The sequence below is a fragment of the Eschscholzia californica genome, unplaced genomic scaffold (genome assembly GCF_041429995.1).
Source record: "Eschscholzia californica isolate CP2 unplaced genomic scaffold, dmEscCali1.0.p SCAF_5, whole genome shotgun sequence".
NCBI classification, from domain to species: domain Eukaryota; kingdom Viridiplantae; phylum Streptophyta; class Magnoliopsida; order Ranunculales; family Papaveraceae; genus Eschscholzia; species Eschscholzia californica.
Genome location: NW_028238472.1, coordinates 17,177,220 through 17,191,567, shown reverse-complemented (window position 1 = coordinate 17,191,567; position 14,348 = coordinate 17,177,220). Strand labels below are relative to the sequence as shown.

The following is a 14,348-nucleotide window of genomic DNA, read 5'->3' as shown; positions in this document are numbered from 1 at the left end:
CTAGACAGCGGAATCTCTTAATTTCAGGTGAGGACATGGCCTGCTATTTACGTATAATATCAATTTCTAGTTTTGGTTTTGCGTCATCCAAAAGTAACTTCCACTAAACAACCTCATTTTGGTTCGGTATTTTAGTGGTGTGAATAATATCCTGCCAAGGGATTAGTGATTTAACTGCAGATTATAGTGGCTTCTTGGTGCAAACTCAGATTTTTAATCCTCAATTTTGTTTAGGATTCAAAGTACTTGTTCAACAGAAATATGAATACTTGGTTACTATTCAGTGTATTCCTAATATTATAGAACTAAGAGATACCCTTAATCGGCTCTCAGTTACTGCGAGATGGGCCTCATCATATACTTTTTACTCTGCTGCTTAATTCGTGTAATAGTTATATATTGTAATTGCTTGTTGCACTCTTATTAGTGAAAACCCAGACTGTGAAGGCGATAAAGGCCTAAGTTTGTAATGTTTGTACGGTACAATCTCATGTTGAGGATAGTGTATGTTGATCTTCTGTTAAACCATTCGAAGAGTTTAATCATATATTGTGTCTGGGAATGCAAGTATGGCATCTCAAAGAAAATTTCAGCAAAATATATAGCTGAGAGCATGTAATCCTTTTGCCGATCCAACTTCCTCGTAGAGTAACACAACTACGTACGTTTAGAAATTATACTTCAATAACAATAATATGATTCTCCCATCACCTGTTGGATAAACTAGAGTATGAAACAAACCTTTAACCCCACTTAATATTGTTGGTTGGGATTGATTTAAGTTGCAAATGGTTTGTAAGAAAAATGTTAGTTTAGGCACCCCCATCGCCTTACCTCGATTAAGGGTTCCCCTAGTTAACGTGAGGGAATGGACCAGGCACAATCTGGGAAAACCGGCGGAGAGCACTTAGTAACTCCCCAAGTCCAGATTTCCTCATCGGCCGCCATGAAAACCTAAACTCGAAACATTTCTCCGCAGAACAGTAAACATATTTGATATATTCATCAGAAGAGACAAATAACATCACATATGAAGCTCATAAGAAACAGTAAATCATCTAAAACAAACTTTATTAAGTTCACAAAACTAGAATAGAAGTCTCTAAACAATTGACACGTGGGTTGGAAATAAACAAATAAAAAAAATTACTACTTAGGAGATGTAACTCGAAATAACTACCTAAGAAAAGAAACAAAACCGCAACGAAAGCTCCTCCTAGGGCTAACTACGACTCATGGCACTTCACGATTTATTTGACCTGAAAAATAATAAGGTTGGATCAGAACCCAACAAGTAGATTTCCAAATACCTAGGACCCATTAAATAGTCGAGAACGAGGTATATAATTATTCCACAACCCATTAAATCAATTTTTATTGACTTATGTGCATGTGTTCGAGCTTCAAGAAAATTGCGTCGGTTCGGACCTACCAGTCCGTTATAAAACAGTTCGACCCCACCGAACTACTTCGCACTGACCCTAGTGATCCTATTCGGATTGACTGATCCGTTTGTGACAGTTCTCTTATTTATTCTATCATTTTTGCAGATATTTGATTTAAATGAAAGTCTCCATCTTTCACATCCCTCTGGACCCTTGGGATTTTGGAGGTTTCGATAGGGAGGATGAGTGGCATGCCGAAGTAGAGAGTACATTCCCTTTTTTCTTCAATGAAGCCTCATCTCAATGGAGCAATGAAAACATCCGACAACCGAATGTTTCAAGGGACCATATTTCAAACTCCATGATAATTCAAATGAGGGGCAAGGAATTAGTATTGATGTTGGTGAGCATTTTGTGGCTGGAAAGGCGTCCGAATCTTGAGAAAAACTAATCGAATGAGCTAAGCAATTGGTAAAAAGCTTCATTTTGTGATTTTGATAGGCAAGTCTGAGAATAGAAAAGGTGGCACTAAACGAAGCTTACAACTAACTTGTGAAAGAAGTGGTCACTTTCGTTCACATATTAAAGGATTTGATTCAAAATTCAAAACCACCACCTGAAAAGAAAAGGAAAAGTAGCACAAAAAATGTAACTGTCCATTCAAACTCGAAGGAAGATCGGGTGAATGTGATACATGGAAGTTGGTTCTTGTGTCTGGAATTCATAACCACCAGTTAGCAAAAACTATTCTTGGTCATGCATATGCTAATAGGTTGAGTTGTGAAGAGAAGGATGTAGTTCGAAAGCTATTGAATATTGGTGCAAAACCACGTCAAATTCTTACTCAGGTACGTGCCCAATTTGATGACAATACTTCCACATTGAAAACAATATATAATGCGAAGCAAATTATACGTAACTTGAATCAAGAAGGGAGAAGTCCAGTACAACAACTGATTAAGTTGTTGGTGGAACACAACTATGTTTATCATTTTCGAAGAATGAAGAGACGGATGAAGTCACTAACTTATTTTGGGCACATCCCGACTTTATCAAACTATTGAAATGTTTCCACACTGTGTTGTTGCTTGATTGTACTTATAAAACAAATGTTTTTCTATGTAACTTGCGTCCTCTGACTCTGTGAAGGTTGAGATTGCTGAGTTGCCTGAGAGGTAGTCGGAATATTAAGAAGGGGTTGTTGAGCCTTCATCATCTCCAACGTTTCCCGAATATGTGCGTATTCATTGAGATTAAGTGAAGTGATACACCTGTTAACCCCATCCAACTAAAACACAAGTAGAAATACAACAATTCAATATCTTAACATACTAACTAAAAGAACGGAAACGAATGATGCTTAAGAAAACTTACAAAATAATTTGTCGATCCTAAGTACTATTTGTTACCCCATTTCCGAAAGAGATGGTTTTGTACCCTGAGATGGGAGACAGTACGGAACCAATCTGTATAATATGCATCTGATTCCCATCGAGCTAGGTGGTACGATTTGGGTCTATTTTCAAAAGGGATTAGATGATCCTCCCAACATTTCCAATATTGATTACTCGGACCATAGTTCTTCTTCATTTCACCTTTCCTCACCACCTTCTTCGGTCTAATAGGGTCTTTAGGAATTTTCTGCACCAACCCAATTGTCGTATAACCCTGTCTGGGTTGTACGACTCCACAATCTCATTCACAACAATACATCCCGTGTAGAACGAATATTCAAGTGGAAGTTCTACATCTCCATCCATGGGCCGGTATAGGTCCCAAATGACCTATATAATATATTTGTAAAAGTTCTGGACAAAAAAATTGAAACCAAAAACGTAAAAAGAAAAAGGTTCTTACATCTCTTTCTGTCAAATCGTTTAACTGTTCCTTGAGATTGGATAATGTGTTCCTCCCATTTGTGCATACGGGGAATGTCAGCATTAGCAACGTATGATTGGGTTGGAACGGATAAACCCAAGTTAAAGTGATCGTCAATCCAAGCCTTCAAATGCAAAGTAAAAAAAGAATTACATTTCAAACTAAACTACACAAAATATTAAGGTAGATGAAGTATATTACCTGTAAGAGGGTTAGATAACCCGCCAACTGAGCCCCATTTGTCGAGGCATACCCAAGTTGTTTGTAAAGATATGCAAGAACTGTAGAACCCCAAGAGAATCTCGGAACCTCGTCGAGGTTCTTTAGGTATTGTAGGTAGTTAGCCGGGACCTTGGAACAACTTTTATCAGCAAAAAGTGTGGATCCAAAAAGATGAAGTAGGTATCCTCGAGCACAACAAGTCTTTCTATATTCACTGTCACTAGCATTAGATCCACTCAAATTATATCTCAACCATTTCAACCTGACCGATTTTGAAGTACCCATTTCTTCTTCAACACATGAATATTTTAAACCTAGAATTTCAGTCACCAATAGTATATCTTCTTCATGGTCTTCCTCGGGTACACAAACCACATCACCTATCACCGGAAGACCACATATATCATTCACGTCTTCCAACGTGATTGCCATCTCTCTAAAGGGCATACGGAAAGTGTTGGTGTCTTCGTACCACCTCTCCACAAATGCCGAAAGTAGGACTCGATCCAACTTTTGGTACGAATACTTGGCAATGTGAGCCAGTCCCGTCTTCTTCACCATTGCCTGAACTTCGGCGCACTCCCGTTCCAAGTCTCACACTTGCTCTTTCTTCGACTCATATATCGTCTTGTTTAACAGAGATCTGGTGAGAACAGCAGAAGCATGATTTTGTAATTTCAAAGGTGGCCTCTCCTGAAAAATTAATATAACAAAAAGTAAATAAACAATATAAAGTATAAATAAATTCTTTATTCAAAGTTATGGATAAACTTACCGGTTTATTCCAAATTAGAAATGCAATGTGTTTCTCGAACACTTGAAGCAAAGATCGATCTGACGAACCTCCAAGATAAAGGTTTGATCCAGGTTGTTGTGTAGCAATTGGTTCTTTGGGTTCTTCGGTCGGAACCGTGGTATCAACTTCCGTTCGTTTCTGGACTCTACGAGACATCTCTCTCCTGGTAGGATGAACATGCACAACCATGGAAATAAAGGAATAACCTAGGGTGGAGAATAAACACAACTAATAAAAACAAATAAAGGAATGGAACAAGAAACATTCTGTTCAGACTGACCTCTCAGAACCAAGTCGGACTGACCTATCCAAAACAGGTCGGACTGACCTATCCAAAACAGGTCGGACTGAACTCTCCGAAACATGGACGGTCTGAACTCTCCGAAACCATTCGGACTGGGTCGAGTCCGACCGTGCACAGATTTCTGATCTTAAGTATTCAACCCAAATCACTACAAATTTTCCATAAACAAACATCATACAAGTACTTCCTATCATTATTAACATGTAAATCACAAATAAGCTTCTTTTACTGAGATGAATCGAAGAAAAACTAAAAATTTGTAACCTTACCTAAAATGAAGATTGAAAGGCCTGGATCTCTCCTTCTTCACCACGAACGAAGCAAGGTGTGCAAGATAATGGTCGAGAGGTGAAAGATCTTCTTCTTCGAGCAAGAAATTAAAGAACAAGATGAAGAAATCGAATTCGGGAAGCCTTCTCTCGTCGGTTGTCTCTCTCTCTCTCTCTTGGATGGATGCGAAATTAGGGCAAAGTGATGTTGGGCGCGAGACTTATGAATTTTGACTTTGGTCAATGCTGGGTGCTCTCGGGTGCCTTCTAACATCCGTACCGGGTGCTAACAGATAACGGGTGCTAACAGCCTGTGTTTCTAGCCGCTCCCTTAACTAAATCAGAGACTATACCCCAAAGCAGGGACCTAAATCATATAGGAAAGATTTGAAGGGGGTACCACTGTACCAGTGAGTGACGAGTGGCTCTCTCATTTAAATTTGTTGTACCCATAGTTTCACCAACGGCATGATGGCTTAATAAAATAAGAGAATGATGTGGGTCCATGACAGCAACAACAAGGAAGTCCAATCTAGATTGTGGGACATATCAAATTTGTTTTCAACGTCCTATCAACCGTCCGATTTCCAAACTTTCTACTTCAATCGATCCGTCAAGTCATCTTCTCTTTTCACATTTCTCTCATCTCATCATCTTCTTCATCATCAACAAAATCGTCTTTCTCATTCCCTTTCTTCAATACTATTATTCCGACTCCCTTTCTACCTTATTCCTTCTCCCTCAAATCCTCAAATCTTCCTTTCAAACCCTAGAATTAGGATTTTGTATATTTCTTACAAAACCCAAAATTAGGTCTTTGAGTAATCTTGAAACGATGGTTTAATTAGGTTTTTTTTCTATTTGTTTCTTTTGGACTTTATTCATCTAGGGTTTTTGAAAGATGTCAGTTGCAGAATTGAAAGAGCGACATTTAACTGCAACAGCTACTGTAAATTCACTTAGAGAGAAATTGAAGCAGAAACGACTTCTTCTCCTTGATACTGATGGTATTTAATGCTTCTAGTAGTTCAAATTTCTAATCTTTCTTCGATTTTCGGTACCTACTAGTATATTGATTTTGTATTGTTTTTGAATCTTTTTAGTTGCGGGATATTCGAGGTCAGTTGGAAGAACTGCAGTTAGCTTTGGACCAACGGATCTTGTCTGTTGTAGAACTTTGCAGGGACATACTGGCAAGGTTGGGTTTTTAATCTCTCTGTTCTTGTTCTTTTTTTTACTTGGGATGACTTTCATTTGAAATTTCGATTTTCGTAGTGGAGTTAGATTATGTCTTATGATAGAAGGAAATTGAAATCAACCATTACTTCCCACTGCTTAATTTCGATAGCACGGCGAAGAACCGAAATTGAAACTTGGTTTTTACTAATTTCTGTTAAGATTGGGATATGTCTAGCCTGAGGTGATTAAGTAGTAGTTCAAAGTGGGTTTGTAGAATGACATGTTCAAGAGCTAGACATTTATAAATTGATGTTAATCTAGTCCATTTTTGGACAGTACCGGTTAGCTTTCCGGCATTGAGAGATAAGCAGAATTTTGTCTCTAAAAATTTGAGCTGTAGAGAGTCGGTTGGTCGATGTCGTTTTATAACAAGTGATCCAAAAGAAGTCAGCTTACAAATCCCATTGTCGTCATGAAGCGGGTAAATTAAGTACTCAACTGCTAAGGCTTAGGGGAGTATTAGAGGTACAACAAAAGGTTGACGGAATCCCTAAATTAATGTAGATAATATGAGGTAGTGAACAAGTTTGTACCCTGTAGTTTGAACCCAAGTTTTTCCAACTCGTACGTTGTTTGTTTCACCGTTCCCTCCCGTTTGACAGATTTGAATTTGTTTCCAGAAATACTGTTGTTACTAAACAGAAATCGACGCACTTGACATCATATGTTTTATTTTCTTTCCTTTTTCTCTTTCTTTTCCTGTTTTTTTGTTAACCGTGGTGATTTTGTCAAATCTTACATTTTTTACTTCCCAACTCCAAAATTAACGGTTACGGCTATGTATTGATTGAGTTACCTTTCCATGTATTTGTTGAAAAACTCCTTTCTGAGGTCTCTGTTTATTTCTTTCCATAAGTCAATTCATTTGGCAAATAATATTCCTCTTCTTTCTTTTCCTTTTTCCCTTGGTAACAAATAAATGCCCGTTGTGGAATCAAGTTTTTGATCTAGATAGTCTTTTAAAACTGTTGAATTGCTTAAATTTCCCAGTATTACAAATAATACAACATACAAAATACACATCAATTTGAATGAAATTCTAATGTTATTTGATAGTAAATGTTAGGTTTATTCCTTGGACTGGACTCCTGAAAAGAACAGAATTGTGAGTGCATCTCAAGATGGGAGATTAATTGTATGGAATGCTCTAACGAGCCAGAAGACACATGCGATAAAGCTACCCTGCGCGTGGGTCATGACATGCGCCTTCTCTTCGAGTGGGCAATCCGTTGCTAGTGGTGGCCTTGATAGTGCATGCACTATATTTAATCTAAATTCTCCAATAGACAAGGATGGAAGTTTACCAGTATCAAGAACACTCACTGGGCACAAGGGTTATGTATCATCATGTCAGTATCTTCCGGATGATGATGCACACTTGATAACAAGCTCAGGAGACCAGACGTGTGTTTTATGGGATGTTACAACTGGGCAGAAAATTTCTGTCTTTGGTGGTGAATTTCCGTCAGGGCACACAGGTGACGTGTTGAGGTACATATTAACTTTTTTTGCCTTTGTTCCCACTTTCCTTATCTAGGTACTCTCTTTTGTATCGAGGTACCCTCTTTCTTTTTTTAGGTTACGTAATGAATCAGAAAAACTTAATCTGATTTTTTTTTCAATTTCTTTTTTATTAATTCCTTACTTTATATGGGGAAGGATTTTGTGTTTGTTCTCGGAAATTGAAACACGTTCTTAACTCACCGTTTTTCCGATACCAAGCATAGGTAAGGAGGACTTCTACTCTATTTTATCTTCCATAAAGGTTGAAACTGAGTGATTCTTAATAAAATTAGTGAAAGACCAAGTTCAGGGAGTGTTTGGATTATAAATAGTTAGGTTATTTAGGAACTCAGAAGCTTCAAAAACTTATGTTCTTTAAACTTGGATTGCTGAAGCTAAAGGTAACCTACTAGCTTTCTCGTTGATCTCTCCCAAGATTAAACCTTTATTAAACAGATTTTGACTATTACTAAGTTGCTGACTAATATAGTATGTTATCTTCATGATCTTTCATAAGGAGTAACAAACCGAAAGATTGGGCCATTGCTATTGGCCTGTTTTTCATCCTATGCGAAACCAACCCATGTGGCATAGGCATTTATGTCTGCGCAGGTTGGGATTCTTCTAATCGTTGCAGCACTTTAGTGGTGGCCAACGGGTGGGCCTTGGCGGCACGCCACGCTTGGCAGTCGTGTCGTGCACAGAGCACAAAGTTTGGGCACATAAATGCTCCATGGCAACGGCCCAGCCGTTGTCGGGATGTTGTCTTGGCGTTTCCAGACGTTGTCCTACCGGGTCGCGGTGAATGGTCCAACCGTTACCGGTCCATTCACTAATTCTTAAATTTTTTATTTTATTTGTTAACAAAAAAAAAGTAACAAAAAGTAGAACGCAATTTTTTTTTTCAAGTCAAGCATTATGGTCTTCTGATTGAAGCCTAACATGTTGTTTCTTTTTCGCTTTTTTTTATTTGTTAGAAATGAAGTTTTCATCATTTGTAAGTTTTCACGTTTCCTTTATCTTTTAGATGTTATATTATATTACCAACTTAGGTTTTACTTTCTTTTTTTGTTTGTAACACATAAGAAAAGGAAGAAGAATGGAGTTTTAAGGGGAGTTTCAGTTGACTTAGCTTAGTCAATTAGTAAAGTAATTACGTTCAACAAGGTTGTAATAATATTTCATAAACTAAAATAACCCGTTTCTGACGGGTTAGCGTGGCCATGTTGGATCAGGAATGGCACGGGCCGTGGCAGGCCGTGTTGCTGTTCCTAGCGTGTCGTGGTTAACGGGTTTGGGAGTTTAAAATCCTAGACCCGCGACGACCCGTTTGACCCGTGACAAGTCGGCAAGGTATGCCATGTTGCCTTATAAACGGGTCGTGCCGGTCTGTTTCCAGGCCGAGACGGCTTGTTAGCCACCTCTACAACACTTGTAACTTTTTCTTGTGTTTTTATTCGAAGTAGTGTTATCAGAATATTATTGACAGCTATATCCGAAACATATTTCAAGAGAGAATGTTCATTGCCACTCATAGTAAGTCGCTGCACGTTCTAAAATTCCTATGTAATTTGGGCATCGGAACTATTCCCAAGTAATTCTTGAGTAACTTGAATTCCGCAGTTGGCCAAGTTCAGATTCAATTATTTTGTTTTTATTTCCTTATTGAGTAAGTTCATCTCTGCCAACTTCCTTCCCGACTCCCTCCTTTGTTTTTGTTTGTTGTCTTCATTTTGTTGAATATTTTTGTATATCATGTAAGTATTGTTATGTACTTAAATGAGTTGATGGGGTAGGATGAGTTCTGAGCCCAACAGTTAAACGTTAACTATTTAATTTATCCTATCTTGGGTACTTGTGTAATGTGGATGATGTCCCTTTGCCCCTTTTCCAGAAGAGATCTTTTGAGCACTTCGCTGTTTTGCGTTTCAGTGTTTCCATTAACGGATCAAACTCAAAGACGTTTGTCTCTGGCTCTTGCGACGGGACTGCTCGTTTATGGGATACACGTATTGCAAGTCGAGCAGTACACACATATTATGGCCATGATGGAGACGTTAATACTGTTAAGTTTTTCCCTGATGGGCAGAGATTTGGGACTGGTTCAGATGATGGTACATGCAGGTTATTTGACACAAGGACTGGTCACCAACTCCAAGCCTACTATCAACAAAGTCGTGATAATGATGTTCCTTCAGTAACTTCCATCGCCTTCTCTTCATCAGGCAGGCTTTTGTTCGCTGGATACTCAAATGGAAATTGTTATATATGGGACACCTTAGTAGCAAAGGTATGAGATATCTGAAATTAAAGACTCAATCTCGTTTTTCCACCTCTCTCTTTAATTCAGTTGTTTCTACGAATTATAATTTTGCCGTCTTCTTTCTATCTTAAAATATTCATGCAACCTTTTTTTTTTCACTTAATGTGTTATCGAGTACCAAAATTGAGACATGCGAATGACTCTTTGTTTTTGGGATTTTGGCCTGCTAGTTTCTGAACTTAGAGCCGACATGAGTTCTCCAAAAAAGCCAAAAAAAAAGAAGTTTTGAATTCCAAACTATGTTTGCCCATTTTGTGAGCCCATCTGAATGGGAAGCGTCCGGCAAATACCTAACTGGTGCTAACTTATTCAGAGCTTCTTTTAATTAAATCTCTGGCATTGAAATCTTACAGAGAAACATAATGTTTCTATTGCTAAATGGACTTAAATCCTCCTGAAACAATTACAAGTTAATTTGGTGATTGTGGGATCTCAGAAGTAGATTCAATAGATCTTGATAAAGTTCTGATACTCTCACCTCCTCTTTAAGGTTGTTCTGAACTTGGATTCTTTGCAAAATTCACATGAGGGACGTGTCACCTGTTTGGGATTGTCAGCCGATGGGAGTGCATTATGTACAGGAAGTTGGGATAGAAACCTCAAGGTAAGATTTATCTGTTTAACTGTTGTAGGGGCAGGTCCAAAGATTTCTTGCTAGTTCTTGAATATTAGGCAAATCATGGTTTGTTTTTGACATTTTTTCCCACATCCACTGAAGTTTATGCATATACTTATTTTTGGAGCAGATTTGGGCGTTTGGAGGGCATAGAAAGGTGATTTGAGAATTTTTTTGAGCGAGGAGTACTATAACCATGGAAAATTGCTGCAGGTATCTAGCATTCACATGCCTCTTCCCATTTGTCTTAGTTTATCGTTGTATTAACAATTTGCGTTTGTATGGGGAGCATTTGCCGTTGCGAACAAGTCCCTCCGTTGTCGTCTTGAAATTGGAGGAGATAAAAAAGTAGAAGAGACTGTTGTAGTCGTATGATTGGTACAGTAATTTTAAGTGAAATATGTCCTATAACTTTCTGTGCTATAAACTTATTATTAGATTTGTGAAAAAGAAAATGATATACTGCCAGAATAGGAGTATGAATTTCAGTCAGAGTTTGGGATTGTATAAAGTAGTAGTAGGGATGTTGGGTTTGATTTTCTGCAAATATGGGATGACATCTTCTATGAAATAACCTATTTGCTTGTTGGAGGATTCACATCATAATAGTTAAGTTGAATGTGCTTCTTAAATCTTTAGACTTTGCCCTGCGAAACCGTTGGTAAGTTTGTTTAGACCAAATCCAATCTGAATCTGACTCTAGGTGTGAATTAACTCGAATAAGAGTATTCGAATAAATAGTCCGAATGGCTAATTTGGGCTTGTTTGAGTCAGACAAGTGAGATCAGACAAAGAGAAGTAAACAAGCACGACCTGTCTGTCTGCCGGTCTAGATGTAAGGTTCTAAATGCCATTTATTTAGGTAAGGAGGCTCTCCTTGAAAGACTCCTGGTGTTAAAGCCTGTCAGTTTAACTCTCCTTGAAAACCTGCTTGATGGAGAACTTGGGAGAGGTAAACTTGGCTAAGAGTGTATTACTTGGAAGCTGCGGGATGCTCTATTTTTGCATAGAAATGTGTTCGCTCAAGAAGTATTCCGAAAGATTCTTATTAAGAAATTTGTTGATACTATATAGCTTTCAAATATATATTGATTTTTCGTACAGATGGGTGTCGAGGCGTATTCAGGGGCGATGCTACATAGGGCCAAGTGGGGGCACATGCCCCCACAGCCCCTATGTCTTTAGCTCTCTACGCACAGAGATGCATGCCAAAGAGTATGGACGGATTTTTTTTATCTTACATTGTCCATAGCTGAGTTAGTATAACCCGAACATGCAATATCCATCCTAAATGAAGTCACGGGTTCAAAACCAGCTTCATTTTATTTTATTCCTTTCGTAATCTGCTAACCTCAAATGACATACTCAGGTTTTGTAGGGCTTATTAATCATTTAGTCCATTTTATTGGGAGCAGAGCCGGCCCAACCATTTGTGAGGCCCAAAGCAAAATAGAAGATGGGGACCCTTTTTGTAGGCCAGCGCTTTGGGGAAAGCTAAATAGTTTCCAGGGTGTGAAGACTTAGTCAAAAATTGGTCAAATTTGTTTGACAATTTTATTTAGGGGAAAGCAAAATAGCTTCTCCACCTCACTTCTCTCTCTCTCTCCACCTCACTTCTCTCTCCACCTCATCGTCTTCTCCGTCAAAGGTCGCCGGCCGGAAAATTTTCCGACCGGCGACCTTCAAACATAATTTTTTTTTTTTATTATTTGTCCCTAAAAAAAAAAACTTTTTTTCAAAAAAAAAACAAAAATCTCTCCTCTCTCTCTCTAGATCTGGTGAATCAGATCTGGTGATCTGGTTCACCAGATCTAGGTCTGTTCACAGACCTCATGAAGGTCTGCGAACAGACCTTTAATGGCCTGTTCGCAGACCTCTGTTCGCAGACCAGATTTGGTGAACCAGATTTGGTGAACCAGATCTGGTTCACTAGATCTAGAGAGAGGAGAGAGAGATTACTTTTTTTTTTTTTTTCAAGTTGAAGGTCGCCGACCGGAAAATTTTTCCGGCCGGCGAGCGTGTCGGAGAAGACCGATAGAGAGGTGAGGTGAGGTGAGATGGAGTGTTTTTTTTTTATTTCCCCTTAAAATTTATTTTCCCGGAAATTTCTAAAATTTTACATATTCCCTTTAAAATTTCACACCCCGAAAACTATTTAGCTTTCCCCAAAGCGCTGGCCTTTTTGTATATGTAAAGAATGAAAATGAAAAATTTAGTGTTGCTTTAGATGGAGATCAAACCTCTGATCTTTAGGTTACAAGCTAAGCGCCTGACCACTAAGCTATAATACAAATCTTGTTTGAATTCTAGTCATAGGTTTATTTATAGAGACAGTGCCTATAAAACTCTTACCTGGAGGCCCTCAGGCAGGTTGGGGCCCAAAGCAGCTTTGTGCCTTGGTCGCCCCTGATTGGGAGTTTGATAATAATCCCATCCGACAGCTATATAACATCAAATTATTTTCGTGTAAACTGACTCAAAGTAAATGAGTATTAGTGTAAATGGACCCAAATTGATTAGAATAACCCACAATAACTATTATCCACGTATTTTTCTCCCTACTTTTTTTCTCCCACGGATTACATCTTATATATAAGTCGGTTAATATCTCTCCCTATTTCTTCTCCCTCATCTTCTTTATTTTCTTTGCAAAATCTGCATAATCTTTATTACTCATTTAGTTCTTTTGTGTTAGCCAAGAGGGATCTGTTGGTTCCTATGGATGCGACGTAAATCTAATCTTATTTAAAAACATAAATATATATCTTCTTACATTTTGCATATTAGTAGTTCAAAACGAGATGATATCAAAAAAGAAGTTGATAACACTTACTTACGTTTATAAATGCTTCTTTCAGTTTACAAACATAAATATATATCTTCATAAACTTTCGACATTAGTAGTTCAAAACAAGATGATATCAAAGAAGAAGTTGATAACACTTACTTTCGTTTATAAATAATTTTCATTCTTTCGGTTAAGGCGTGCAACATAAATATTTTAATTTTTTTTACCGTAATGTTTATTTCAAATCTAATTTGCGCTTCAACTACATTGACATGGTATTGGGTTGAATGAATCACTAGAAGTATATTTTTAGTAAGTACGTTTCATTTTTTTGAAGAATTATAACTAAAAAGTGTCCCCATTGGTCTAAATTTCTGGCCTCGCCTAGTGGCGTATTAAGAGTTGATTTTTGGCCTATTAGGAGTTGATTTTTTTTCGCGTTTCTTCCTAAAACGTGTTATTATCTTTCTAAAACTTTTCCTTTATATCTTTATACCAATCTGATTTTCTATAACCTACTTTTTTTTTCAACAAAAAAAAAATCATATTCTTTTTAGGAATCTTTTTGTTTCTCTCTCGGCTCTTTGGCCGCGACATTGGGGAACAAAAAAAATTCTCTGAAGAATAAGGAATTAGTCAATAAAAATTGATTTAGGGGGCATATTCTTCTTTTAATCTAAAAATTGACTTCATCAAACATTGCTTCTTAATCTTCAACTTCTCTCTCTCGTCCTCTCTCGCTCTCTCTCTCACCATCTCTTTCACTTCCACTGACTATCTCTTTGTCGTCCTCTCTCTCGTTCACGTACTCTTCTCTTCTCTCTTTTTTCTTCTTCTCTTTCACTTACTCTTACCCTCTCTCTCGGTCTCTCCTTTCTCTCACTGTCTCTCTCTATCGCTCTTCCTATCTATGCCTCTCGATGTCTCACTGGTTCTCTCTCAATCTTTCATTGTTTCTTGATCGATCTCTAATTGTTTTTACCCCTCTCTCACACACAGTGTGGAAGTGTTCCTTTCGCCAGAAT

General features: G+C 37.9%; 1 protein-coding gene across 1 annotated transcript; it reads left to right on the top strand.

Moving 5' to 3' along the window:
• The first annotated feature begins 5,232 nt into the window (after positions 1–5,232).
• Positions 5,233–11,133, top strand: LOC147537529 (guanine nucleotide-binding protein subunit beta-2-like). The gene is made up of 6 exons (XM_086641818.1): positions 5,233–5,861; positions 5,958–6,052; positions 7,160–7,584; positions 9,529–9,886; positions 10,410–10,523; positions 10,666–11,133. Exons 1-6 carry the CDS (start codon positions 5,756–5,758, stop codon positions 10,699–10,701), a joined length of 1,134 nt encoding a protein of 377 aa, XP_086497944.1. The 5' UTR covers positions 5,233–5,755; the 3' UTR covers positions 10,702–11,133.
• Positions 11,134–14,348: the final 3,215 nt, after the last annotated feature.

What these genes read in the sequence shown, in the direction of transcription:
- LOC147537529 (XM_086641818.1), top strand. Translation starts at nt 5,756, where the DNA reads ATGTCAGTTGCAGAATTGAAAGAGCGACATTTAACTGCAACAGCTACT. An exon ending in TCTTCTCCTTGATACTGATG is followed by an intron (nt 5,862 to 5,957) that starts GTATTTAATGCT and finishes GAATCTTTTTAG; the next exon opens with TTGCGGGATATTCGAGGTCA. An exon ending in TGCAGGGACATACTGGCAAG is followed by an intron (nt 6,053 to 7,159) that starts GTTGGGTTTTTA and finishes AGTAAATGTTAG; the next exon opens with GTTTATTCCTTGGACTGGAC.